Source organism: Atractosteus spatula, chromosome 8, assembly GCF_055471065.1.
Source record: "Atractosteus spatula isolate fAtrSpa1 chromosome 8, fAtrSpa1.hap1, whole genome shotgun sequence".
In the NCBI taxonomy this organism is placed as follows: domain Eukaryota; kingdom Metazoa; phylum Chordata; class Actinopteri; order Semionotiformes; family Lepisosteidae; genus Atractosteus; species Atractosteus spatula.
The window spans coordinates 25,594,300-25,619,079 of record NC_142713.1 but is presented as its reverse complement, the minus strand read 5'-3'; the positions used below and the strand labels follow the sequence as shown (position 1 = coordinate 25,619,079).

At 36.7% G+C, this 24,780-nt stretch overlaps 1 protein-coding gene across 1 annotated transcript in view; it reads left to right on the top strand.

The window, feature by feature from the left end:
• Positions 1–2,033: 2,033 nt before the first annotated feature.
• The window catches only part of nav3 (neuron navigator 3), a 205,588-nt gene continuing 182,841 nt past the window's right edge, over positions 2,034–24,780 (top strand). Inside the window, exon 1 of the mRNA XM_088923320.1 lies at positions 2,034–2,279. Coding sequence (XP_088779446.1) covers positions 2,034–2,279 — 246 coding nt within the window. The remainder of the gene's footprint in view (positions 2,280–24,780) is intronic.

The window sequence follows — 24,780 nt, the reverse complement described above, 5'->3', positions numbered from 1 at the left end:
CAGTATTCTGAGTGTGCGGCAGTGTGTTACAGCAGGGATTCCTTAACTGTTCTGCCTCTTAAAAAGGACCTCTTTTAAAAATGTAAGTGCATGAGATGGATAACAAATGAGAAAGACATGGGCCATTTAGCCCATGTCACTCGATGGCCAATTGATCCTGGAATCTCATGGAAATGGATCGAAACAGTGAAAATCAAGCTAACATGGTGAACAGGGATCCCCTGTTTAGACTAACATGCAGTAAAAGCAAACTTTAATACTGAAATTGCTATCCTTACATTTGTGTTAAAATACTTATAGTGGTACCATCTGTAAAGTCACAAATGCTCAAGAAACATGCTCCAACAAATCTGTTAATGAGATGAAGTGAGTTGGTGTTGATTTTATCTGCATGTTTTGGGGTGATGTATTGCTAGGATTTCCTAAGGGCAATCTAGGTTGTGCCTGAGGACCTTCAGTACTCCTTGGAACCTGATTTGAAAACCATTCTGGAGCAGCATTTATGGCGAGGGAGTTTCAGCTGTTAGAAAAGTGAGAGAAGAACTCCAGAACTGAAAAATAAAATAGCTTATGTGAAAAAAGAAAAGTATAAATGCATCATCTTAATTGTATTTCCTAAACCCAAGATTAGTCGTAGTCTAACGGAGTTATCTCAGAAACACGGCATCCTAGTTAATTACGGTCAGTCTTTGAAACAAGCTAAAGTTGTGCTTTACAGTTATTTTTAAAATGAATGTTGAAATGTTCCGGTTTGGTGTGGCTTAACAGTCTCTCTTCTCTCACACATTTCACTGTTTAACCTAAACCAGATGTATACTTTCCACATAAAACTTTCACTTGCTTTTATGTTTCACACCAGGCTAGATATTGTTAAAAATACTGTTGCCCACCATATTTATCCTGCTAATTACACTAATTACTTAAAAAATCTAAATTAGCATTTTCCTCCCATTTAAAATATAGTTTTTGCATGCAAACAAGGTACTGGGATTTGAGGTCAATGACCAATCTGATTAGTGTTTAAATGAAAATCTTTGTTTCATATTTTCATTTTGTGAAGAGTTGACGATATATAAACACTTCTTGGTTGTAGGGGAAATTCCAGAAAATGGAAAAAAAATGTGTTTCATCCCTCTAAGTTAAAGATAATTAGCATAGAGGATTACTAAATAGGCAGCAGTCAGCAAGGCAGTAATCTCCTGGCATAAATGTCTGTGTTGTTATTGAAATTTTCCTGCATCCTGTAACGGCAAATTCAGACGTTACACAGAGCATGACTCAAAACCCTTTGACAGATCCTTGCTCTCTGCTTGACTTTGAACTGATTTTCATGGGCTGAGTGAGGGAAAAAAAGAAGCAGTATTTCTCATCCTGGGGCTGTCAGCAGTGAAAAATAGGCAGGAATCAGACAAACAGCTTCAGTGAAGGGATTGTTTCCGGGCTGAAAGCTTTTCCAACAGCTGTTTGCTTTGGCCACTGCTTACGTCCCCTTTTTTACCAAAAAAGAACTTTTTTTTTGGTCAAGAGGAGGCTGCTGTTGCCGTGGTCAGGAAGAGGTGTCTATTTCCAGTTTTCAGTGTTGTGGGCTCGGAGCGATGTTTTGACAGTTGGAGTTCAGGCTTGTTTTTTCAACTCACTCGACTATACGCTGCTTCGGAATGCTGTTTGGGAGAAAAACGCACACTTGTGAGTCCTCTAATCACAGACAGCTCAGTGGCAGTTACCTTCAAGAAAAGTTCACGCCCCAGAGGAGTGCTTAGTTCTATAGTAGTGAAACCCTGTCAGAGCTGTGTGCCATAGAGTGTGGAAGAAGAAAAAGGGCTGAGAGTTTCTATGAGTCTCACTCACTCAAGACTGGCTTCAGAATGACTGCTCCCGTTTTTCCTTATAGGATTTTGTTTTAACATCAAATTTTTTGTTAGCGGCTGGGAGACACAGAGCTCTTGTTTCATCTCTTCTGCGGGAACAGTTCTGTTTAGCAGAACGTGCAGAGCCTTTCACTCTTTTGCTATTTTTGTTTTAATTCTGTGACCATGCCTGTTGTTGGAGTTGCTTCTAAGTTGAGACAGCCAGCAGTGGGCACAAAGCCTGTTCACACTGCTATCCCAATTCCCAATCTTGGCAGGACTGCTGTGTCACAGTCTTTTATGCCAAGGACCGTGGAACTGAGAGGCACAGACAACTCAATGCTGTCTTGTCAGCTGTCATTAAAATCAACCTGCGAGTTTCAGGAGATGAAAGCACCTCAGGGGAAAACCAAGGAGACTGAAGACAGTAGGGTAAGTGAGACATGTTTGTTACACCCTGCAGCAGTTTGCATTTGATCCGTAGATTTGATTGTCCATGTGTGCAGACCAAAGGAACTTCAAACTCTTTCATATTGAATAACAGGAAGAAGAAATAATTCATTTATATAGCATTAAGTAGATTTAGTAGAACATCACTGTGGTTTATATTCTGTTTTCATATTCTCTAAATACAGTATATACTGTACAAATCAGAAATCACATGATGTGTTTGTATGCGTGTGTGGCATATAGTATTTTTCTGGAGCTATTAAGATTTATATCTGTGAAATGAACTGGTCCATGCATTTTGAGGAGCAATACATAATCATGCCTTTCCAGAAATGTATTTCTGTAAGAAGTCATTGGAAACCTTACCTGGCTTCAGTTCAAACCAGCCACCCACGGTTTTATCCCAATTGCTAAGTTAAGGATATCATTTCAGATGAATTGCACCCGATTTCCGAAAGCCCATTCTTAAGCTCAGTTGCTCACTCACATTTATTAAACATTCCTACCAGGAGTGGCTGACAAATGACGGGTGCATACCGTCTTACTAAGTGCTTTACCATATAAAACAGCTGATGCCAAGTATTTAGATTCTTTAATAATGTTGTGCGGTATTTAGCTGGAGCAGGAGTAGCCACAGAGCCTAGGGTGGAGGTGTCAAAATCAGAAAAAAAAAAGCTTTCAGTTGTGGTGTCCTGCACTTTACCTGATAAAATAAACATACTTTCCTGTTTATGTAGCAGCCCTGGTGGTTGTTTCATTTACCTTTTGATTCCCGGAGAGTTCACAACCTTTCACACATTAACCAAGCTTAGCACAATGGCTTCTTTTTTTTGCCTCCAAGGGAATGTGTACAACATCAAAGCTGTAGCACCGACAGACCGCTTTTGGATCAGTATACCGTATCCATAGAGGTGCCAATTAAGGGGTTACTTACCCTGTTCGGTACTAGAACAGAGAAAATGAAAACCCTTTTTATTATTAACCTTATTTTAACTACCTCTTTGATAGTGCTGGTTTCACTTACAGTACGTTAACTACAAGTGAAAGTTGCATGTCTTGTACTTACCGAAAGGTGAACCTAACAGGCCCCCCTGCTCTTACATTTAGCCTGTGGTGAAGGTGGCTCTTGTTATAATCCTTTAGAAGTGTACAGCCTGTTATAGCTTGTCCTGCAAATGACAATTAGCCATTGTTAATTAGGATATCTTCTTCTCAAAGTAATCCCTGTCTTGACAACATAGAGCACTGTACATTTTTATTCCCGCCACTGAAAGATTGGCAGTATTTTGTTGGGTGTGGGGTGAAAATGACGCTTTGATTGAACTTAATTTTGAAGATTAATTACATGATAAAAAAGAAAATAAGGACAAACTGTTTGGAACTATTTTGGTCCTTAGATACACAATAAAGTGTAATACAGTAGACTGCTCTGAGGAAAAGAAAAATACTTTTTGCTTGCATAATATTCTGTTAATGTTTTTTGTTATGCTAAAATCTATTTGAAAGTACAAAGCTAAAATCACATGACTGTCATGATTTAACTCAGGAAATAATTATTGTTATTGCTCATAGTTATTAAATTACTTAATTATGAAAGCTGACACGGAACATGTTGGCTATTTATTTATATTCTTCTCTTGAGAATTTCATGGCCATGCAACGTAATATGCTTTCAAGGATTTTGCTATAAAAAACCTGTGAAAGAAATTGCACAGCACTATGGACTTTCAGCATGTATTTGTAAAGGCATAACAGATTTTTGGGTGATATACACATCGTGCAACCCTCACCCTGTAACTCACAGCTGGCAGCCCACTGAAGCTAAGCAGGTGTGAGCCTGGTCAGTACCTGGATGGGAGAGGTTGCTGCTGGAAGAGGTGTTAGTGGGGCCAGCAGGGGGATGCCGCTCACCCTGTGGTCTGTGTGGGTCCTAATGCCGCAGCATAGTGACGGTGACAATATACTGTAAAAAGGCGCCGTCCTTCAGATGAGACGGAAAACCAAGGTCCTGACTCTCTTTGGTCATTAAAAATCCCAGGGTGTTTCTCGAAAAGAGTAGGGGTGTTAACCTGGCATCCTGGCCAAATTTCCCATTGGCCTTTGCCAATCATGGCCTCCTAATAATCCTGATCTATGAACTGGCTTCATCACACTGTTCTCGTCCCCACTGATAGCTGATGTGTGGTGAGAGTACTGGCACACTATGGCTGCTGTCGCATCATCCAGGTGGATGCTGCACATTGGTGGTGGTGGAGGGGAGTCCCCATTACCTGTAAAGTGCTTTGAGTGGAGTGTCCAGAAAAGCACGATATACTAAGTGTAAGTGTAAGCAATTATTATTATTTTTATTATTATTATCTTTCAGCTCAGTTTAAAGTAGGTGAGTAGGCAAAAATGATTTGAGTGCTACATTTACAAAACATTTATCATTGTGCTATTTTTTGTAAGAATGTACATTTACTGTACATTTTACACATTTGTACCCGTGCATTTTGATTTAATTTCTCAGAATGTTTATTGTAAAATGTGAGGAAAAAAATTGTATTTTCTTAGAGAAACAAAGGCTTTCCACCCAGATGTAGTATTTACAATGTGAATATAGCCCTGAGTATATTTGAGATGCCAGGGATGGTAATTTATGTGTGACGGTGTGATTTCTCTGCTCTGTAGTAGCACCTGCATTCTTATTGGGGATCATACTTCATCATCTCATTTTTGTCTGTCAAAAGAAACGTTTGCTCTAATGGAGAAGAGATCTCACCAGATGTTGCTTGTCTTAAATAAAACTTAGATACCGTGCTGATGCAAAATGCAAATGCATGTCAGACGTGATGTGTGTTTTAAGAGTTAAATACTACAGAAATAAGAATTTCAATCACAAGGCATATCTTTCACTTAATCTAGTGTACTTGTGGTTTGTAAGTGCTGGAGACATATATAAAAACTGTTATCTGCACTGCTTACAGTATGTAACAGACTATCTCCCTTAGTAGTGCACCTTCCTACACCACCATTGTGGCTGCTGTCAGCTGAAGTTGGGGCATCTCTTGTATGACCACCTGTCATAACGTTTATCTTTACTTGGGACCCAGGGGGAAAACATTGTGGCCTTTGAGTTCATTCATCTCTTGACAGTGCAGAAATGTTCTTTGAGGACGTGACTTGTGAAACCTGGCAGGGATTACGAGACCTGTGCTTTGCCTTTCTTGGATGAATACCTCTGTAACATACTGTACTGTTTTTTTAATCCCACACAGCCAATCTAAACAATGCAGCTGTCTGGGTTTTGATAGCAGATGGAATGTAAGAGATGTTCCTTCACACCTGTTGTGGGAAGGTGAACCGGAACATGAGCTTTCCTCATTGAGGAGAAAATGGGATAAAACTAAAACATGTGAAAAAAGGGAAAAGAAACAATAAAATGCAGACTGGGTTAATATTTGCAGACTTCATGCCGTCACTCTAGACAGAAAGGCAATGATGTGTGTGGAGATTGCTGAAATCTGCCTTCTTCTTCAGCAGGATGCCTCTTGTGGTGCTGTTTGGCTGATTTAGCACACCAGTATCCTGTGTTATGACAAATTTTCTGTAGCCAAGAGATAACACTTCTCCTTAGCCCCAGTAACAGATTAACTGTATTACACACCATCTGTCTCTGCATTGACTGCCTCAGCTTTAAGCAAATCAAAAAATACAAAATAATACAATTGCTATCGCTTCTCTTTTCAATTATATTAAAGAAAATAGACAACCTGAAAGAGATGAGGGCAGAGACGCGAGGTTTGTGTTGTATACAATTATAAACTCTACAGACTTTGCGAACATAATGGATTTATCAATTACTGGAATAACGTAGTCGTTTAAAATCTCACCAGGGTTGCAATTGCATTTTGAATTTTGTTTAATTTTACGTGAATGTACAATATGTAGCCCATTGTTTTCTTTTTCTGAAACCTGTCCATTTTATTTCATTTTGCATAAGGCATAAAAAGGGAGAAGAAGAATCTGCTTGTCATACAAGAACAGTAATGCTGTACCTTCCAAAGAAAAAAAAAATCCTTTCACCTTTTCATTTCAGTTGATTAACAAAGCAGTAAAAAGGATTAAGGTGTGGTTGACATATAAATTGACTTGTACAGTACAATTGAGAATTACCAGATTTAAAAAAAAACATCAGTTGCAGTGAATTGCTTAAATTATGGGTGGAGAATATTACCAATGTTAACAGTTTGTGTTGAAACAGTGTTAAGGATAATTGGAAGCCTGGTAGTACAAGATTTCAACTTAAGGTTGGATATCATTCCCACAAGTATAGAGGGATGATTGTCAGTGGTGGTCTTGTTGAAGGTTTACTTACTGTAATCTGAAATAACAAACAGTCAGGTTGAGAAGTGCATGATGTTTTAGGGACAGGGAACAGGGATGGGAAAAGTGAAATCAAGGTTCCACCTGAATAATGACTGCATCAAAGCAGAGGTCACTTCAACCACAGAGAATGAGCTAGAGCAGAAAAAAAGATTCTGTGATTGTTTTGACTCATCACATCTTTGCAACCCTAAGCGACAGGGCCCCTGGAAGAACTCAGGAGTCATCTTCCAGAATGTCTGAGAATTGTTCCAGTGTTGCTGTTTGAAAAGAAGAGGCTGCCAGAGAACGAACTAGAGGATGCCAGCTGATTCTTGGAACAGCAGACAATTATGGTCAACCGTAACAGAGTTAAAAAACAAAAACAACAACAGAAAATTAAAAGAAACTTGTACAATTTCAAGTGTATATCCTTTATAGACATTGTTACACAGTATAGTACTGTACATGCAGTTCACGTTTATGTAAAAGTGCATAGAGCAACAACTGAAGAACTGTATTTGGATCTTTATGTTCTTGAAGTATGGTACAATGAAACGTCCATCACTTTAGCATTTCTTCAGCATATTCTGAAGAAAGAAGGGAACTGTACATTTTAAAAAAAAGAGAGAACAGCATTTATACCTTGTCTTGTAATCATGCACAGTTTTTCCCATCACTCCTTCACTCCATTGGACTCTGTTTTGCATTGACATGTGTTCCATTTGAACCCAGAGAGCGTCTACCTGTTGACTAACAGGTAGCAGGATTCATCCTGATATGAAGATAAATGAGGTTTAAATACAACATCATTCTAAAATTGAATTATTTGAATTCTGCAAATCAGACTTCAGAAGGAACTCCTTATACAGGGCCGAATAATAAAATAAATACTAAAATCTCATGTTTGTTTTCTTTTTCTTTCTTTGCTGGGTGTTGCAGATCCAGCACAGAGGCATGTTGCTTTAAGAGGGAAACAGAGAAATAATGTTGTTTACAGTATGGCTGAGTCAGTTAAATATAGCTAGTAGAGCTACACAGCCAGGTTGAAACTGTAATAAAACAGGAAGAAAAATATGAGGAGGAAAAGGGTATAGTCCTAAAAAAGGATTTATGAAATTTCCTGTTGTACATGCTGAACAACTAGGGTGCACGTAGGATTTCAGTAATTATTAGTGACAAATGATGTTATTAAAATCTCCAGAAATAAATTGGAACTGTACCCATGTATTTATATATGACATGCTGTATATATAAGGTTGTAGAACCACATATTCAGTCTTCCATCTTAAATAGTTCACCAAAAAGCTTCCCATTTGTTAGGATGAAATGAACTTTAATAAACATATAAATGTGCAGGGAGAGCAAATAATCTGTTCAACACTTCTACAGTATATTTTGAATTATTAACTGTTGGCAGCTTCTGGTTGTAGGTATAAGATCTACCTCTTGGATGCATAAGTGCTTTTTTGTCTCTGTTGGGTGAACCTGTAAGCTCCCATTGCTTAGAGTTCTAGTTACTGTAAATTCAAAGGTAAAGAAATTAAATGATCTTCATAAAAAAATCCCTTCTTCTGTGACTTGTTTGTTCCTTAATCTCATAAAATACAAACCAGTACCATCACATTAGATTAAAAACGCAAGCGCGGAGGATTAATGCATGTGCTCCACTGAAGCCAGTCCTGATCAGCACACTCTTAATCACGCGGTTCTCTTTCTTTGAAGATTTGTTTATTAAACTAGCATGGAAGTCTAACACCTGGGTCTGTTGCTGTCTTGATTGCGGCGTGCTGCTGCAACTTTGCAGTATTTGGCCCTGTACTCTTCCTGTTATGCATCAGGATTTGATTTTTCCAGGGCACATCTGTAAAACCACAATACAAGGCTAATTAGTAATCAAAATGGCCTGGAATAGATAGCTGACATCCCACTGAGTGCTGTAAAGTTGACCAGAGCGGGAAAAAGGCAGTGTGACTCAGGCTCTGCATTAGTCAGGGGCTCTGAGTAAGATGTTATATACAGTGACCTGTGTGTAGCTTTTACTCACCAGCAGCACAATTATGGGATTTCCTGGCCATTGAGCTTTAGAGTAAATATGCAACTCAAGGGTCAGCCAAAACAGTTTGAAGGAGTTATTTTATTAACCCTTTCCTTTACATTTTCATTTTCGTCTTTTAATCCGAAAAATAATTGTTGTTCTGGAAGGTGGGCTCTACTTCTGCTCTGTGTAGTTGAGACTCCCAACACGCTCCTTGAATGTGAGTGACACTTTTTTATTCTGTCATTTACTATGTACAACATAGTCATAGAACTAGGATTATGTTCCTTATCGTTCAGTCCCTATGTCTTTTGATTTTCTAGAGTGCATTTGATACAGGTTTCAGTGTGGATGGCTTACTGTCTTTCTTTTTCTGTATACCTGTAAAACCTCCGAGGATAAGAAAGTATTTCCGACTGCTGACATCTGTAGATTTACAGTTCTTTAGTGGACTAAATGGAACAAGGGCCTCAACAATAGCAGCGTGTAAGGAAAACTTTTGAATACCTTAATTATTATATGTTGTGGGATATACAGTGCATTTTCTTAGATATTACATACTGTAGAATGACTGATCGGTGAAGAAAGAAAATGAGGTGAGGTGAAGGTCATTTCCCACAATTTGTTGTGATCCGTTTATGGCTGATAGAGTTCAGAGGCAGTGGAATTCAGTGAGGCATTGTCTGGGAAGGCACATGCTGGCAGCTGACCTCTGCTGTTTAGATGCAGACTCTTGTTGGATAAATGAGAGCAATTAAACAAGACTTCATTAGAGCACGGGGTTTGTTTCATTGCACAGGGCACAAGGTTATGGTATCCAGTAGAGTGGGGGTAATTAATGGGAGCACAAGTGTTCTTTTTTTTTCTTTCTGTCTATCTTTTCCTTCAGGGGTCACATACTGTATAACTCAGCTCCATTGTACTTTGCAATAATTCCTGCATGAGAAACGTGCTCCATCTTAAACACAGGAGATCATTTCCATCTTAACACTTGACATAATCGCTTTCTCATTGAAGTGGGTTAATGCTGTAATTAAACATGATTTTTTACTCCTGCCACTCTCCTGGGGCCTTAGATTATCTTAATAGGTTCAAAACTTGTGTCTCATAAAAATCACTATTGCATACTGCTGAATAACAAACAAAAACCCAGTGGCAGATATGCCAAGTTTGTGTATTGCCATGGGCTTTGATGTATAATAACATTATTATTCTTTGTTTGTAGTCCCTTTCCGTTGTGCACTGTTTGTGATTTTGCCAGGGCTGTTTCTCGGAAACTTTGTCTTCATTTTTAATCTTAAATTCCATTGTACTGTACATTTTAATCTATCCATCCATCCACTATCTAACCACTTCTTTCAGTTCAGGGTTGTGGGGGAGCCAGAGCCTATCCAGGCTATTGCAGCGTGTTGCAGGGCATGCATTTTAATTAAAAAAAAACAAAAAACATTTTTGTACAATACTTATTAGAATGGCACACAGCAGGTTGAATCAGTCCTGTGGCTGAGGTTAAACATGAATATGAACTGGTTTATATCCATTTTAAATCCCCTAATAGTTTATATCCAAAATCCCCTTAAAGGAATCTTCTAGCCAAAGAGTGATGGAAATATGGATGCAGATAAAATAATATAATGATGTTGCAAGCAGCAATCAGTTGCAGGAGGTGAGCAAGAGTTGTGAGGGAAGCAACTGTTTACACAATATTATGCTTGCACACAGACATTGCATTTAAGGTGAATAAGATTATATAAAACATTTGATTCCATGCATATTGTATAGACTGTTTCATAATATATAAACATTGATTTCCCTTCATTGAAGATTAGTGGGGATGACAGTGCAAAGAAATTTGAAATAATTAAAAATCTTGATTCTGTCAACTTAAGTATGCCGAAACCTTCCCTGGGGTCTTATTTTTCACGTTGTCATAGTTACTTTCTTTACTTTTTCTCACATAGAGAACTGTGTTGCCTGAACACCAACCCACCTGTGTTTTAGGCCTTGTGCGGCACTCCTGTGTGAAAACAGTCATTTTCTACAATACGGAAGTGGGAAAAGACCACATCATTAGAACAGTTACAGTACAAACGAGCGGAAGCCATTTGGCCTGTCTTTTCAGCCCATTTGACAGATTCTCCCGGGAACACCAGTGTTTAATAGAATTATTTTGGATAATATGAAGTTAAATGTCACCATTTGGGGGCAATCTTGGAGAAAGTACAGAATTCAGAGATATGATGTAATTAGTCCTGAGAAGTTTAAAATATATCAATAGGTTTCTACAGGGTGATAATGTTAAGAATTATTAAATGTTAACCTGTAAAGAGGATTCTAGCACAGGAATTAACAGGTTCTAGATGTTGTAAAATGTAACTGATGTGCACACACAGATCCCTGTGAACAGTATGTGAACTGGAGGGGTCAAGGTGCGGATTGTTGACGGATGTTAAATGCCTTATGTATGAGATGCTTCAAAAGTTAATAATTATGACAACTGAAGGGACATGGGTTTGTAGTTGTTAAGGTAAGTAACTGTAGATCTTTTGGGGACAGTAAACGCAAATGACAAGTCCCCACCTCGAGACTCAAGATTATGGCAAGAAAAAGTGAAGTTGTCACCATTTTTAAGGGATTGTACCATCAAGTCCTATGTGTCACAATTGGGGACAGAAGATAGAGAAACAAAAGCCTTGCAGAACATTCTGCATTTACACATATCCTGACTGTAGATAGAAGTTTCCTCTGTCTTCCTTGGTCAACCTGCTCTCAGCATAGATTAATTTTATATGAAGAGTGCCTCTAGAAATGAGGTTTAATCTGAAATGTTCAGAACACAGGTAAAATTTCCTCTCCTTTAGTCAGGCAATATAAATGATAATATATATTTATTATATGTTGGAAGAGAGGTTTTTCTCAGTTATGAGGTCTGACACTATTTTCTGATTGATGGATTTGTGAGTTTCTTTTTTCTACATAATTTGAAAACCTGCTTTTCCTGTCTCGGTTTTGTGTGTTCCTGCCTTTTCAAAGGTGACTGGGCTAAGGTTTTACTCAGTTTTCCTTTTTCTTTAAGGTTGTAACTCGTGATTTATGGTGCTTGAAGACACTTTTAAACTGTCTACTGCATTTGTTGGCTATAGGCCAGAGGATAAGACGGTTCATGTTTAAAAGATCTAGTTCCCACCTTTCTGGAGGACATGACCCTTCAGTCTGTAACCCACTGATACAGAAGAGGAAAAAAAAACTTTTGAAACTCTGACTACAGTACTGGCATACTTGCGTTGCTTGGCAACATTAAACAGCACTTCATTCAAAGAAGATGTGGATCAGAGAATTTAACGGTCAGAATATTGAAAGCAGCTGCAGGTACCTAATTCAGGTTTTAAACCTTAATAGGTCTGCATATGGTTCTTGAAGGGAATGACTGAGCAAAGGGAGCTTGCTGGCACTGAATGCAAAAGCCCTGGATGTTAAGGAACTTAATATTTCAGTAATCTAAAGTCAAACTGTTTTAATTAGGCTACAAAGGGAAGAGGGTTTGAGAATTAAAAACACATTGTTACAAGTGGGTGAACTTGCTCATATGGGTCTGTGTTGGTTGGCTTTGATCTAAACATGCCTCTAGCTTATATTTATTGGGAATCATACAGAAGCAGAAATCCTACTCAAAAAAGACAAAGGGGGGTTGTAAAATGTCTTCCTTTTCCTTGTTCAAGATAAGCTCTTACTGAAATGAATTTCCCTTTTGCAAAAGGAGTGTTATTTTAAAAAACGAAACATTGCAATGTGTGGGTTAAAGAATACTGGCACACATACAGGAATGCTGCTAAAATGTGCAGCAGCCATGGAGTTTAGTCAAAGGTAAAAAGTTTCTTTTTTAAAACGTTTAAGTTATGCTTTACACTTTAAGTTTATCTTTAGCAGTTTATTACACCATAGCTACTGATGTGTTGGGAAAGAAAGTGGAGTCATTTTGTGTTAAATGGGGCTAAGGGAAGCTGTGGAGCGAGGTGGTAGTTCTGTACATCTTATACTGAAAAGTCAGACCTTGAATTCTCAGAAGTGCTGGGCCTCTTTTAGGTTTTACTTCATAAACAGCACTTTCAGCAGGGGTCACAAAGTAGACATTGAACCTGCTTATAGAATTCTGTGTCCAAAAGATTTTCTATACAGAGCTCTTTTTCAAAGATCTGTGTTTTTCTTCACTCCTTTTGGCTTTTCCTGCCGTCATCTCTGCACATTGTTATACAGTAGATGTATATACACTTACAGTATGTGTTAAGAGTTTCCTAACGTAAAAAAATACATTTTTAGTATTGACATAATATTCCACTGAAACTGATGCTAATGCATCACACATTTGTGAGTTTAGTAAAGTTGTCCTAGAGAAAAACATGGGCATTGTAGTTGGTTTACATACAAAAGTTTTTTTTTTCCTTCACATTCTTTTTTACTTTTCCAGTGTGGACAGTTGTTGTTAGGGGAATCAACTACAGAAATGTTGAATTAAGAAATGCCATGCTGTACTAAATATGAACATCATGGGTTTTTTTTCTGGATTTGAAATGAAGCTCAGCACTGCTGAAAAAAGGACACAATTGTCAAATCATTTAGTACACACTTCCAAGATCTTTATACAGAGTGGCCACAGCTAAACTTATCAACTCCCACGCTTGGATTTTAAAAAGTTACTTAACTATCCCTGTTGAATATCTGACATCCGTTTGACTAAATAAATGTTCAGAATTCCCACACTAAGAATTCCAGACCATGAAATCCCTAAACTAAGTTGGCTAAATTAATCCTGTTTCACAATTGTCCCCATGAGTAATAGGAATATGAGAAACTACACAGGAGGTGTACTTAGTTTTGGCCAATACACCCCAACAGAATTTAATCATTTGGTTGTTAAATAGAGAAGATAATTCACTTTGAACACATGCTGACACAATGTTTTATACACTCAAGTTATTATTAAACTTAATTAGGTGTGCACATAAAAAAATCCATGTCTTTTCCTTTGAGAAGGCACCAAAGTCTGTTCGATTTTGTTTTTAATAGTTGAAAATTCTTTAAGGACTTGTCTTTAACAGACAAAGAATATTATGAAATGTCTCAGAGTATTACCAGTAATGTGATTTGTTAGCTATGCTTTAACAGAACATGCCTTTCCCCCAGGTTTTGCACTATAGTAGCACATTGCCTCAGGGCCAAAGCTGCTACCTTTTAAAACACTAGCTGTTTTTATTCTTCGCAATTTCAACCAATATTGTGATGGTTCCTGTTTCCCTCTTGGCAAGCATCAGGTATTTTTATTGTGTGGCACACCTAGTTTTTCCTTTCTAAATGGCTATATAAACCACAGCCAAACCGTGCCATTTTAATATAGCTAGAGGTTACATAACAGTGCTTGGGAATGTTGGCCATGCAAGCAGTTTAGGTACTCAGAAGAAAAAAGATAAACAAATTACTGGAAAATTTTGTAAACCAAGGACATTAGAGGGTATCGTAATTGTGAAGTTCAGACACTTTTCAAGTGTCATGCAAGTGGTTTATAAAGTTTTACAGACACAGAAAGGTACCCAGGGTGATGAAAGGAAGTTTGTGTTTGCCAAAGTTGGATATCCTGTGTTTTTGGCAAACAAATATACTTAGCCTCCAATATCACAGTGTAAATCTTTCATCTGTTTTTATTTGCAAAAGTTTCCTTTAAATGAATTGGTCTTCACATTGTTTAAGACATTAAAATTGGGAACAAAAAATAAAGGAAAAAAAAACTATTAAGTTTGCAGTTAACATACCTATAACTATGTGAACAGCTTCAGTGAAACTCATTAAGAGGAATAAATATGATTTTTTTTCCTCCACTTTTCCCCAAGTTATCTTGGCATACTTCTTTAGTGCGGGTTCACAAACTCATTGGAGGTTTTTTATAAAGGTTATGATGGCTTTCCAAGTTTTTTCAGAGACTTAAGCAGATGTTGACATTCAGCCTTAAAACCCTGTGCTCATAGAGTCTAAAATGCTTTGTGAAATGTTTGAAAAGGAGAGAGATAAGGAGGCAGAGACAAGGACAGCTGATTGGTTTCCTTACAGTGCCCTGACCTTAGTCTCCTCACTGAAGTAAATCCTAGCATGTAGAAAATGGGGGCAGCTGTTTGCTCGTTTTCAAACATGTTGTTAGTCAAAAACAAAATTCCTGTGGTGATGTAGATTTTATTGAATACTGTGACTGAAGATGTACTTAAAGGGATCGATGATTTTCCACTCATTCCTCAGATCTTACTGAGTCAGCCCTGGACAAACGTAAGATGTTTTCAGTTGTGACAATCCTTTAATAACACAGTGGATTTGCACCCATCTGTGAAGAAAAGGCACCAGATACCAAAACAGCCAGACTCTGTAGTCTGACAACCAATTTAAGAATGTTTTGATTGGCTATGGCATGGATAAAGGTCTAATTAGTTAAATAGTGTTGGTCGGAATTTTTCATGTTATCATGAAATTATCTTGATATGCGATCCTGGGATGACATTAAAAGTTACCAAAATGGAAGGCTAAGACAACTATACCAGCCTCGATAGAGAGGGGGAATAAAAATAATAATATTGCTTTAGATTTTGAAATACATTGTTATTGGCTCAAATGGCACACCAGGAAGTAAAGATGTCCAAGAAGTAACATGTCAAGAAAGAAAAACCCTGGAACATGCAAGCCAGCAAAAAAGAAAGAAATTTGTCAGCTGTAGCTTCTGACACTTTTTGAGCATTGTAAGTGTACACTTTAGATGTATTATTTATTCAATACTTGTAGAGGTTGCACTGAATAAAATCTACTTTCCTTATAGTGACAGAGTCCCATAGTAATACAGTATATTGTACAGCAGTACATTTCATTGCTGTGAATTGGAAGCAGGCATTTCTAGACAGTTTAAATTGATGCAGAAATTTAACTGTCTGTGTTTTTTAGGGTGACTCTCATTTTTCCTCCAGCAGAAAAAAAAACTATACTTCTTGTGTGATTGCATTACTTTTGTCTTTTTTCATTGCTTTTAGTGCTTCATGTCTACTGTCCCATAGATCTCTGAATACGGTGAGCATACAGTTACATGATCAACAAGTTCTCGTTTCTCTCTCACTGATTTCCAGCAAGGCTAGGCTTAATTTTGAAAATCACAAAATAGTTTAGAATGTGATTTGCTAGAACAGTTAATTCATTGTTAGATTTTCCATATATGGGTTTACTGTAGTTTGAAGCTTTTTAAACTGTAATGGCTGGAAAGGCATAAATATGTTTGCTGTAAAATACAAAAGTATTTTTGGATACATCCCAAAACAATGTAGTTTCCATTTAATCTGTTCTTATTTGATTTTGTTTTGTGCAGTGATCAGCGTCATTGGGCAATAGTTACTAAAGTGGGCTTTGCAATATTGTACATATTGTTGGCAAACCATATTAAAATGGTGCTCCAGCGAGTTCTTTTGTTCTTTGTTTGTCATATTTAAAGACTTATTTCCTTTTCTTAAAAAATGTGGAAAGTAATACTTTGATGTAAAACCTTCAAGAATGTGATCTGTCTTATGATGTTATGAATTGTGCTGCATTTAAACAATGTATGTAAAACACAGATGAAAGTAACATCTGGAAACAAAAAATAACCCCTTTTTCAATCTATCTTGAATACAAATTCTCTCCCAAAAGAGCAGAAAGATTGAGAAAGATTTATAAGCTGGTAATCAACGAGGCTGGAGGACATCTTTCATCGATGAAGTATAGTAGGTGGCACATTGCTGAGTCTTCTTGGGCTAGCCTGTGGTAACGGTGGCATAATTAGAATGATCAAGACAGCAGACCATTGAAAAATTGAGTGAATCAGAAGATTTTAAATTCCAAATATCCTGGAAAAGCCTGCTGGTGGAATTTCTTTCCCAACAAATGGTTTGGAGTTGTCATCTGGAGCAAAACAAAAAGAAGACTATTATCCATCCATCCAATTTCTAACTGCTTTGTCCAACTTAAGGTTGTAGGGTAGCCGTAACCTATCCCAGCAAGCAACAGGCACAAGGCATGATACACCCTGGAGAGGACACCAGTCAATCATAGGGAACAGATAGACACAGACACTCACACCAGGGACAATTTTCCCAGAAACCAATTAACCTGCCAGTATGACTTTGGAATGTGGGAGGAAACAAGACAGCTAAGACATGGAAAATTGCTATGTTTGAGTCTTTGGCTCTCTGCTTTAAACAAGAGTAAGTTAGAGAATATAAGTTCAAATGTTGGGGGTAGAAAGATGGGTACACGTAAGCCTGTATAGTTACGATTTTTGCCAGTGTGTGAACAGACAGTGCACTGTAAATGGGACTTAACTTCCAGATATTCAATAAGAAAAGCTCACACTAGCAGTCTGAGAAACATCTCATGCTATTTGGTTATCATGACAGCACAGAGAATAAACATTGGAACCCAGTGTTTGTAATATATTTGTATTCCAGAATATACAATTACACCTAGGATTGTGCTATTAACATTCACATACTGTCCATAGATACAGTATATTAGAACAACAGTCTCTTAGAATGTTTGCTTAAGTTATGGAATATATAGTTTTTAGAATGTAATTATATTTTATTTTATTATTTAGTTGCTGTTAACGTGCTGAGCAGTCTCTTAACATTCTCTGCATATACTGTACACGTAAAATCCACTGTCCTTACTTTCAGGATGTCTGTTTCCAGTGAGTGCAGTACAGGTGTTTCTTCAAGGCTGTCGTCTGTCTGACATTGATCACAGCTGTGGGAGAAATGTCTCCTGGAGGCCTCTGTAGATGTTGTTTCTCAAACATGTGCAAGTGTTGTCAGTCAGGTGGAAACATTGCTGCACTTAAGAAGATGATTGCTTGAAAATGACTGCATTCAGTTTCACTATTTGTATAGTGAAATTGAAAAAGGATAAAACTGAATACTTTGAAGAAATTAAAGTACAGTAGGTAACACTAGATACAAAACTTGTAGCAAGATGATATTCACTTTTTAATTAATATATTATTATTTAGTAATTTTGTAATAAAATAATTAAAATAAACTATTTTATACAGCTCCTTTAAATGGAACTGTCTTGAAGTGCTTTGTTTGCCAAAGAACACCATATAGAAATTGTGTCTTTGTATCACATGAAGTGCAAAATAGACCCAAGAAGCCATTGAACCATGTAGTTCTAAAGTTATGCTGAAAGCAAACAGCCAGCATAATAAGCCAGCATTGGCTGTACTTCCAAAATCAGCTGCTTGTCAGCATGTATACATGAAGTGCCACCTGTTCCCTTTTATTTTGAATTATCTTCTTTCTACGGTCAAAGAGATGTGAGGATCACTTAAATGTTTACATGTGGCACTAATTACCGAGGCACACTGCCAGCCTAAAAAACAGAAGATGAAATAATGTAAAAAGTCTGAATACATTCCTGTCTTGTCTTGTAGCTTTTGAGAGCAAGACAATGTACACACATTTAATGGTTGATATTATTAAATGAGTATAATATGTTTAAGAGAAAGTCATGAGAACCGAATTATGAAGATCTCGTGGAACCTGAATAACTTACAACTGAATGACAGTTCAAAACCAGCTTTCAAAACTGACTTTGTGACCACTCAAGAACTGATGTGTACTGATATCAAACATTTTCATGCTGGATTTAGATTTTTTTCTCATCAATGCCTCCTTTTTGAACACTAAATCATTTACAGTACTTTTTGTGCCTCGGAAACTTTACTTTCCCTTGAAATTTGAATGAAAAATGTGTTACAGTAATTCCCTAGTGAACTTTTTAATGTGCTTATCAGTGTGTGTGGCAACAGTGTTCTGGGTGTCATCATTCAGTTCAATGTTTTAATGTAGCTTAGATGTTAGTCTTTTCACTTTTTAAGACACACCGTCGCTACTTTCTTACAAGAAAAAAGCAGGTAGCCCGTATTTTCTTAGCATTCATCATGTGTCTTACTGACTGCTTTTGGCACGCTGAATAAAATACAGTATCTTGCCATTTCAGCTAAAGAAGACTCCACATGGAGATGAGATTCTTAGTTTGAAAACTCATTTATATAATCTTTCAACAAAAAACTGAGATTGTGTTTCTTTTTATGCATAAATCATATTTTTCATTTGTAGCAAAAACAATTCTGGTATAGTATGTCTTTTATTTCAAGAATTCTGGCAATATTTTTTAAACGTATGCAGCTTGTGGATATTAGTCATTAATGATAGATTGTGAGTTATCACTGAATTTTTTTGCAAATTTAAGATCTCAAAGACATGATTGTGAGCTGTATTAGCAAGTACAGGCAACGCACATTTTCATCTTGCAGGAAAGTATTCTTCTGCTGTAATATTGTCATATTAGGGATGAGCCTACTGAAAGGACAGTAAGTGAGGTCCCATGACTTAATCAATAGAATCAGGTTCCCATCAATCATTACAATTGGAGTACTCTAGAGAATGGACACACACTCTTAAACCAATCCACAGATTTGTCTGTTTTATCAATGAATAGTGTATCTTACTGCACATTTATGTCCATTAAGAGAATCTACACAAAACTTGATTCATCATTAAAAAAAACTCCACTGCTGATGAGTCCATCTCAGATGTTGCTTCAACTTGTCAATGACACAAAGGTTCTGTTGTTTTAATATGAAGACATATTGGTTGCCTTCTTTGTTTTTCTTGCTTGATTTTCTTTAGAATTGACATTCAGTAGTTTAAATCACCATATCTCCTGTGCAAATCTGATGAGATTATTTATGCAACAGTTAATGTCACTCAAATGTGTCATGAATGAATGATTAATCAAATGGCAGCAAAAAATGTATTCAATATCCAGAATTTGTGTACTTTTTTCATAAAACTTAATTGCATATGTAGAGTGATAGGTTTCCTTTGATACTAAGTATGGGACCTTTCAAATGAATTCAGACCCTTGCACAATTTTCACATTTTCAAAGAAAAAAAATCAAAAAAGAAGTTGATAATATGAAGGAGAAATGGAAAAGTTATGATTGCAAAAGTACTGAAACACTTTGCTCTGGCAAACAGATTTGTTGCACAAATTTAACATCACAACCCACACACTACATTGAGTTGCTTCTGTCTGTCGACAGAGTAATGGTTCTCATGATTACAGAATAAAATGTCTCTACGGGGTTTCTTAGTCAGGTAGAGACTTTCAAGCAAACTTTTAAAGCAAGTTATGGATCAAGTTATTGAAAAATACAGACCAGGAGAAACAAAAAAAATATCAAGGTTTGTGAAAATCTCTTGTGAGCTCAGTCTGCTCAATAGATCAGGCTGTCCTTCTATAATGGCAGTTAAGCAAGGAGAACACTGGTGACAAATGTCACTGTAAGACCAACAACAATATTGAAAAAACTACAGAGTTGCGTGGGTTAACAATATACTGTTTACACAAACAGGTGCTTGTTCTGAACTAAATAAAACTCATCTCAAATCTAACATTGGGTTTTAAACAAAGAACCTATTGTAGGTTACTGTGTATTGCAAACGTGTAGCAAAAGTTGTGGCCAGAAAAGACAGAATTGGAACTTTCTGATGTGAATACAAACTCTTACATCTTACAGTATGTAAACACAAATAGTGCATCATTCCGTCAACACCATTCCTACTGTCAAACATTTTGGAAGCAGCATTATGTTATAGTTCTGCTTCTCATCAGCAGGGAAAGGAAAGTTTATCAAGACTGATGAGTACGTACAGGAGCAGTACTGGCGAATATTGCAGGAAACCTGCTTCGGACCTAAAGCAGACACAAATTCACCTTTCAGCAGGACAATGATCCAAAGCACAAGGCCAGAGCTTCACTGGAGTGGCATATGAACAAGAAAGTAAATGTCCTTGAGGGGCCCAGTCAAAGTCCTGACTCAAGTCCTATTGAGAATCGGTGGAAAGACTTGAAAGCTGCTGCACATAAGTGATCCCCAAGCCACTTGAGAGAACTTATCCTAACCGGCCAAGAAAGTTTTATGTTAGAGGGATGTACTGTACGTTTCTGTATACAAAGGCCTTTGGTACTTTAACTTACACACAGTAACTGTATATGCTTTCAAGAACAGATTGAAGATTGTTTTATTTGCTCTCACTATGATCACAGTCATGTTAATGACTAAGTACTGTAGTTCTTAGAGTTCACACTTTACCAGGAAACGTGTTTCCTCTGTAGCTGGGATTGTATGCTAGATTTTTTTTTTAATTAGGTAAAAATTATGGCTCTGGATTCTGGACTGGAAGGTCTTGGATTCAAAGTTCAGGAGGTATGCTGCTGTTCTATCCCTGGACAAGGTACTTCTCTCACGTTTCTCTAGGAAATACCCTGGTGTAAAAATCATCATTGTAAATCTCAGTTTTTCTATTGCCTTTCTTGGTGAAATAAATCAGATAGAGGTCCATACCACTGCAACAGACGTTCATTGTGCCAGAGTTTACCCTGTTGCCTTATCCCTAAGAAAACTATAGAGCTAAAAAGGGTGTGACCCTGCCCTCTCTTCTCTGATAGAGCATCAAGTTGCAATAGAAGAAGTCAAAGAGCATTGCCAGTATATGTGATAAAGTAAAACTTATATTAGTCATAATAGCAAGCTCACATGCCTGAGAACCAAGGTGTATTGTAATTTTTATTTGTAACTGTATTTTTTGCAGTGCCTCAAAACAAAGCTGTCTGCCGTTTACACCTGTAATTGTGCTTGTCAAATAAAATCAATTACTTTATTCATTTTTAGAAGGATGCTATCTTTTTATATTTATGATATCTTTTAATCCCACCTTAATTTCTGCTGTGTTGATTTTAACCAAAGCATCTTCTAAAAACTGCAGCTACTTTGCTACATAAAGGGAAGCATACTGGATACCACATGACTATATTCCTGTCCACTATTAAAGTAATAGACCATAAAAACAGGCTTTTAGCCAAAGACTATTACAAAGGAAAAATAGAGTAATGCACGCAACACTTAAGTTTGAAATTTAAAAGCTGCACTTGTGGTCAGTAAACACAGTAGTGTATGGCTTATAAGCACTACGTTTTTGCTGACCCATATTATTTGTGCATTTTGTAACAATCTGCAGTCACTAAACAGATTCATATTTTAAGTTTTCTAATTTGAAACAAAAAGGTCTGATTGTTTCTTCTGCAAGATCACCCTAATATCATCAAGATTATGACTTGTATTTTGATATTTAACAAATTTGTGAATGTCAAAATACTGTATATATGATATACTGTATATTATATTTCTGTTTGTGTATCTGCAAAGGTTGGACAATATTTTGCCTATTTATTTAATTGGTCCTGTGAGGAAATAGTAAAAGCTTATTTACTAGAGTGAGTTATGGTTAAAAGACTATACAAATAGTAAAAGTCTTATCTTGTTCACAGGTGAAAATGACTTGATTCAACATTTTTTTAATGCTTATGTAGCACCCAGAAGTTGCATAAACATAAACACGTCTAAGGAATACCACATAAATTAATACTTTTGTGTTTGTAGTGGTACTGTAGTTGTGGCAAAACCTAGGTTCCCTTAACTCAGCACTGTATCTAAACACAAAATGCATTTACATTCACATTTACTGTATATGTCTTGAATAACCAAGCATTAACAAATAATCTAATCTACACGGATATACTGGCTAAATACATGCATCTAGGTGCTATTCTAGATGTTTGTCTTTTTTGAAAAACTCATATTTAATATTCATTATGGAAAGTAAAATCCTAGGCTAAAAGAAAACAGACAAAACAAACTGCCAGTGATGCATGCGGGTAAGAGCAGGCAGATGGAGAGCACCGAAACATTTAAATAATATATTTTCTTCCATTCTCCACCACTAGGGGTGTGTCCACACCCTCACATGGCACCACTGGGAATTTAAAGTTGAATGGTCAATTCTAGTTAGATTTGGTCTTCACAAGGTTCAGGAGAGGGAGAGCTCCAGCTAAAGCACAGAAAAACTTTTATAATAATAAATCACTAATAATGTCCACTTACTTGGGTAGTCATAGTAATGTTGTGTCCGATATTTTTAATAGAAATGATTACTTACAGGCATTGTTCTTCGATTTGCAGCAGGCTGCTGAGTGCACCAAATGATCAAGTGTCTGTAAGATAATTTGATCATGTAAATCAAAGCAACAACAAAACAAACTATCATCATCTAATTATTGTTGTATTTAACCCAGAAAATAGATGTGATTAGATAACTAGGAATACAGGAACATGTCAAGAGAACATAAACAAGGCCTATCCCTTAAAATAAAACAATGAAATAAATTTGTGAATCTAGTCAATTATCACTGACCTTCCTTCTCTTTCAACCAGACTTCCTTTACAGTACATCAATCTTCCTGTATTCTCTGTCTTCTTTGGATGTGTTTTTATAGTCCCAAAGTCCCTAGTTTTTTTACTAGTCCTTCAGAAAAAAAAGTCTAAAAAAGCCTAATTTCTTTACCAGTGTCATTTTCAAAATGAATGTGGGAAAGTGGGAATGAGGTGCCAAAGTTCTAGTAACGTGTAAAATGAGGGTTAATTTCAGGAGATAACAGACAGCTTTGATCTTTTTTGGAAGAGCAAAATCTATATTTTGTATTAAGCTATAGTATCTACAGGTGTGACAGGCATGGATTTTTAAGAAGTGAAAAACATACATATATTATTTTGGCTATTCTCCTTTTCAGCTTAATTAAGCAAGATCGGTTCTCCTGCGTGTGAAATCTGAAATCTAAACCATCAGCAAAGACAAAGCAAATACTGTACTGTATGTACAGGTATTGCTCTACATTTGGGTTAAAGCATCTAACCAAAGTCAATTAAGTCTTCATGTTCGTTGTTATCCTTAGTGTGTGCTACTGATAAATGCTCTTTTAAATCTTTCATACTAATTTAATTACAGCTGTACAATATACTGTAGTTGTGAAATAACCAGTAAATTTGACAATTTTTAATATTTATCAGTACAGAATGACTCGACTCCTACACAGTGCACCCATGTGCAAAGTATACAGTATGAATTCATCTTTCTTGCAATGCAATCTTCTGTTCATATGCTCTCTGTTTCTGTTAAAAATAAGATTGCAAAACTGAGAAGGGGCTTAATAGCAAAACATCAAACTTTTTTATATTAACCTTACTCTTGCACTCTCCTAGAAATTATTTTAAACATAAATAAAATAAAATATATGTGTATTAAATTATTATTTTAGTAATATTTTTATAAAAGGGTATGAGAAATTAAATTAATGTTACATTCTTAACAGTGCATGCAGAATCACTTGTTTACTTGATGCTGTCAGGACATACACTTTCAACAGCAAACCTTTATCTGATGTATCAGGGGTGAGCGTTCTGGCGCACTATGGCTGCCGTCGCATCATCTAGGTGGATGCTGCACATTGGTGGTGGTGGAGGGGAGTCCCCATTACCTGTAAAGCACTTTGAGTGGAGTGTCCAGAAAAGCACTATATAAGTGTAATCAATTATTATTATTATTGTCTGCCAAATAAAACAACAGATAAAAAGTAGAAATTAGACCCCTCCACTGTGGAGATGTTTTGCTTTGTCTAAGTTTGATCCTATCTGCTGCATATAGAGATCCCTTGCAGTTGTCTCTCTCTTTTAAAGTTGCTGTTACTGCAGAGTAAAAAGGGTTTGAAGGCCACCTGGAATCTCTCATGGAAGGACAATGAATTCCATAAATTTCTGTCTGTGTCAATATTCCCAGTTAGAAAGGCTGCGTTTGAAGTTCTGAGACTTGTCGAGCCCTCTTCCTGTGCTGAAAACAATAACAAAAGCATTCCACAAGTACATGTTTTCAGTTTGATTTCACAGATAATTTGTGAATAAGGAGATAACAAGAGACAAGATTCAAAATTTAAAAAGGGCATCTATGGAAATGAAAATTATGAAAATGAACATCATGCCATTTTTTATTAGAGTTGGATAGAAAAAAGATTTATAACCTCCAATTGAGTATTTCCATTTTACCTGCAGCTACACAGAAGGTTACAGCTTATAACAATATAAATTGATGT